Genomic DNA, 4,657 nt, shown 5'->3' with positions numbered 1-4,657 from the left:
TTAGGAAACCTTGTTTCGTCTGCCGGTTCATTCTGAACCCAGCCTAAGGAGTTGCCTCACTGGAGGAAGGCACGCTCAGTTTGGTGTAGTCTCTACTCCTCATGACGGGTACGTCACATTGGTGGAGATGACGGGCAGAGCTTAGGTAGTTAGAAGCCTTTTCTTGATTTCTCTCCGAAATTAGCGATGGCTTTCTTGTGGGATGCAGGGTAGTGATTTTCCTATTTACTGTAGATCGCACTGAGCCTTCGAGCGCACAAGCCTTCGCCACACAGGCTGATGGTATCTTCACCCCACGCGGGCCCTTCTCCCAGGGCTTTTGCCTGTCTGTTTTCAACCGCCTACGGACTGCTTGCCGCGCTTGTTGGACCCTCGACCCTATTGTGTACAGGGCCAGCCCCTATTCTCCCCTTTGATGGCCTCACACATAGGCAGATCCCACCTTAGGGCCCTTTGGTTCTTCATGCTCAAAGCCCTTACCTGCCATGCCCGCAACTCCCTCTGCTTCTGCACCTCTCGCTCCTCTTACTTCTCTCAATACATGGTGCAATCCTACCTAGGGCCTTTTGTTGCCTCAAAGATCTTGCTGATGTGGCTGGAGAAGGCCTCGCTATTGGCATTGACCTCAACGTTACGTACTCCTGCATTAGAATCTGGCAGTATGAAAGAACATTGGAGATCATTGCCAACAATCAGGGTAACCGAACCACCCCCTCCGACCTTGCCTCCACTGACATAGAGTGCCTAATCGGTGATGTAGCCAAATATCAAGTTTCCATGAGCCCCATCAACATTGTCTTTGATGCTAAGCTCTCATTGATCGAAGGTTCACTGATGCTTCAATCCAAAGTGACATCAACTTGTGGCCATTCAAGGTGTTCATTGATCCTGGTGATAAGACGATGATTTCTGTCTAGTACAAGGATGAGACAAAAGAGTTTTCCGTCTGCCATCGAGGAAACGTTTTCAATGGTGCTGACACTACTGACTAAAATGAAGAAATTGCAAAATGCTACCTTGGAAGCAGACCAAGCTCATTAACTTCTTCTCAGTTTTTCTCATTTTTCATTATGTTCAATTCTCTACGTTAACTCCATAGTAGTTTCTTTCAAAACAATTGTTCAATTTAGAAGTAGTTTGTGTTCAATAAAGCATCAAGCCAAGCTCACCGAGCCCGAGCACCTATGGAGATAGATGTATGTCGCAAAAATATTGCACGCAACCCACAATTAGTCATTCCTTGTCTTGTCCATTACATTGGGATAGCGACCTAATGTTTGCATAAGCGAGATGTATGAGTTCCATGCCTTGATGATGTTCGGCATGATGACGAGTCTAGCTTCCGAGTTCAATCCCCTAGTTCCTAAGCTCTCGTAAGATCACTCCCCCTATATGAGGCATTGGAGTTAATACAGTCCCTTCAGTCGTGTCCAATCCCTTCTCAGTCCAAATTTGCAAAAAAGATGTCCATCTTTTTTCTCCCTAAGGGAGGAGGTGTGGTGTGTGGTCATGTAGCCGAAGTCCGACCACTTCTGGTGTTCTTGGCATGTAACCTTTCTAGTACCTAATATACGGAGTTGCCTCACTGGAGGAAGGCACGCTCAGTTTGGTGTAGTCTCTACTCCTCGTGACGGGTACGTCACAATATTTTGGTAATTTTTCTTATTACAAAGGGAAAATTACCAAAATACCCCTCTAATTTGTGGAAATTCCCAAAATACCCCTCAAATTTTGAAAATTTCCAAAATACCCCCGATATTTTGTCATAAATTCCCAAAATGCTTTTCAAATTCACCAATATTCCCACAATACCCCTCGTTGTGAGAGTAAATTTCTCGAAAAATAATTTTTTTTGTAAGTCTTCACAGGAAGAGTGATTGTCTATCGTACAAGATGCTAAAACTACAGTTTGAGTTGGTTAGGTAGGCTTTGGAGATGAATTGCTTCATTATTTTTAGACATAATTGCCTTTTTGCGATGGTAACTGGTGACAAATTACATGCTGAGCACTCAAAAACGGATCTCAATTGTCAAAAACGAATGAAGATTAGAAAATCTTGAACAATCCAACCAAAATAGATACAAGGATATTTGAAATTGAGGGGTATTTTGGGAATTTCCTCGAATTAGAGGGGCTATTTTCCCTATTACAAATTAGTCAAACTGTGGAAGGTTCATCACAGAGACCCGGCGTGAAACCAACTCGTCGATTCCGTGTGTCGATGGTGATTCCAGTTCCCAGCTGTAGATGGTTGCCGAGGATAGTGGTAAGCATATGGGGCGCCTCGGAGCGCGTACGAAACAGGCACACCCGCCTCTCTTGCCGCTTGTGATTTTTTGGCACCTTCAATTGCAGATCCCGTTTGAGCGGAACGAAAAGATTTCTCCATGGTATCGGAAGGTTTACGCCTCCTGCGAAATGAAAAATTATAGGAGGAAGATCCGCGAAAAGCCTCGTAAGGTGAAGCGGTTGAGAAAATGGATGCGTTGTTCTCGCCTTGAAGCAGAGGTCGAACCGTGGATCTGGAGTGGCGGCTGCAGGTTCTAGTCTGGGTTTGGGTCGCCCATAACGATACATGATCGCGTCGTTGAGAGCTCGCCGCAAAGCGTCGTAGGCAACTCCAGGCATGCTACTATAGCCAATGGCCGTGACTAGCATGACGCCACCGCTGCCATCTACGGGGTTCATGTCGAAGGCGAATGACGGAATATCCAGCAGATCGCTGCCCACGCTGATGCCCGTGAGTGCCACATAATAGAGCTTCCGCAGATTCTCGTTAGGGTTAGTGACGAGCGGAGTAAATGTGGTGCGTAGGGGTATGGGGCCGCCGAACGTCAGAACCCCGAGAGGATCCTTTTCTCCACCATAGGGCAAGCAGTAGGAGAATGTATTGTCCGGAAGATTTAGCCTTTGTTGAATCTGATTCTGGAGAGAGTAGACGGAGCTGGGGGCCAAGGCTAGGATCCCGGCCGGTCCCTTAAATTTCACCACGTTAGTTGTGCCGCAACCGAACAAGAGACTAGCAACATGTGCCACCGGCACGTTAGGCCTGACGCTCCCCAGCCAGAAAGTATCGGCCACAAGGGTGCCTGTGCTGTAGGAGGTTTGCGCCAAAGACTGATAGTAAACGCAGTCTGTACCTTCTTCTGTTTCGGCCGGCCATCCGCCGGGGACGTCGGTGCAAAGCGGAGACGATGCAGGCACTGTCTGCAGAGTCTGGGAATCCTGGGTGGGATTGAAGATTGGATCGAGCTGAGGGTAGCACTGGTTGCAGGGCTCGCACTGCATCCACGTCAGGTCATGAGCAATGTTGAGAATCAGGTGATGCAAGTGGTTTGGTGTTGTGCCGACCCCAACTTGTACGAAGAACAAGAAATATTGTTCTGTGTAATAAGCGGCGTTAACGATTTGCACCTCTTGAAGGGCCCGTTGATGCTTCTGTTTGTCTGATGATCCTCCTGCAATTGCACCTGACGTATATTGAGTCGCGTTTCCGAATAAAGCGTTGGCGTGGACAATAGGAAAGGAGAATCCTTCGACGGTGGCGCTGACGTTGTACTGGGCCGGCGTTCTGCTCGGCGCTAGCCTGTCGGCCGCTGAGACCGCCAGGAGTCCGGTCAGAACAGCCAAAACTGCAATATTAGTAAACGCAGCCATTTATTGAAACACAAATCTCTTTTGCATGCAACAAAGTCTGGACTGCAGAAGCATTATATTAAAAATACCAAATGCTCAGAGGCAGTTCGCGTGAAATCAATTTGTATATCCCCGTCAGTCAACCCACGCAAACATAGCAAGCAATAACACGACGACAGCACTAGTTTGTTAGTTGTGGAGTGCGAAACTACTCTTTGGTAAAGTGGTGTCAAGGTTAGCAAGGCTAAGCGCATGTCAACAAGGTGTAAATTGTGCAGCAAACTAGGGTTAAGGGGTTGATTTTAATGGGATGGGGTAAACTTTTAAGACAATAAAATTATTTTGAAAAGAGTTTTAAAAAAGTCTCGAAGCGTTCACTAAGCAAAATTTTTTTATAACACGTGCGTTATCAAAATGGATTTTAATTATCTTTTATACCTCTCTTGTACACATGAATCTGTAAATTTACAAAAAATGAAAATCTTTTTTATTGAACGCACGTGTTATGCTTTATATATTTTAGCTAGGAGAACAGCCAAAGGCTGGGACAAGGGAGGTCTCAGCGACAATGAGGAGAGCAATGATGACGGGAGTTTGAGGACAGGACACAAGGAGCCTAGCTAAGTGTAATACGATTTAAAAAGATTCTTAAAGTCGAAAAGAACGTAATAGGCCATATCTTTCATTGAACACGGTTTAAAAGATTATTGAATAGTTCATTAAGTTGAGAGTATTATTCTTATGCAAATAAGTTGAAGATGTTGAAAGAAAAAAAATATTTCGATCTCTTCTTTTTAAATAATATATTAAAGTCATGTTTAATAAAGATTAGTGAATAAAGGATAGTTTCACTATAAACGGTAAAGTAAATACTAAGTAAAAATTGATTTTTTTAATCAATATCAATGTTTTATTTTTATGTGTTTTAGCTTAAAATACATGAGCAAACCTAAAATAAGTAAAAAATGTTGTGGAGACCTAAAAATAGGCTTTTATGAATTGCGATCTATATATAAGTTG

At 44.5% G+C, this 4,657-nt stretch overlaps 1 protein-coding gene across 1 annotated transcript; it reads right to left on the bottom strand.

The window, feature by feature from the left end:
- Positions 1–2,158: 2,158 nt before the first annotated feature.
- LOC147425783 (aspartic proteinase nepenthesin-1-like) lies at positions 2,159–3,658 on the bottom strand. Its single transcript, XM_086500115.1, has one exon. It carries the CDS (start codon positions 3,656–3,658, stop codon positions 2,159–2,161), a length of 1,500 nt encoding a protein of 499 aa, XP_086356241.1.
- Positions 3,659–4,657: the final 999 nt, after the last annotated feature.

This window comes from Adiantum capillus-veneris, chromosome 25 (assembly GCF_014529385.1).
Source record: "Adiantum capillus-veneris isolate H3 chromosome 25, ASM1452938v2, whole genome shotgun sequence".
Taxonomy (NCBI): Eukaryota; Viridiplantae; Streptophyta; class Polypodiopsida; order Polypodiales; family Pteridaceae; genus Adiantum; species Adiantum capillus-veneris.
Note: the sequence above shows the minus strand (reverse complement) of the source record. Positions and strands in the feature narration are given on the sequence as shown.

What these genes read in the sequence shown, in the direction of transcription:
- LOC147425783 (XM_086500115.1), bottom strand. Translation starts at nt 3,658, where the DNA reads ATGGCTGCGTTTACTAATATTGCAGTTTTGGCTGTTCTGACCGGACTC.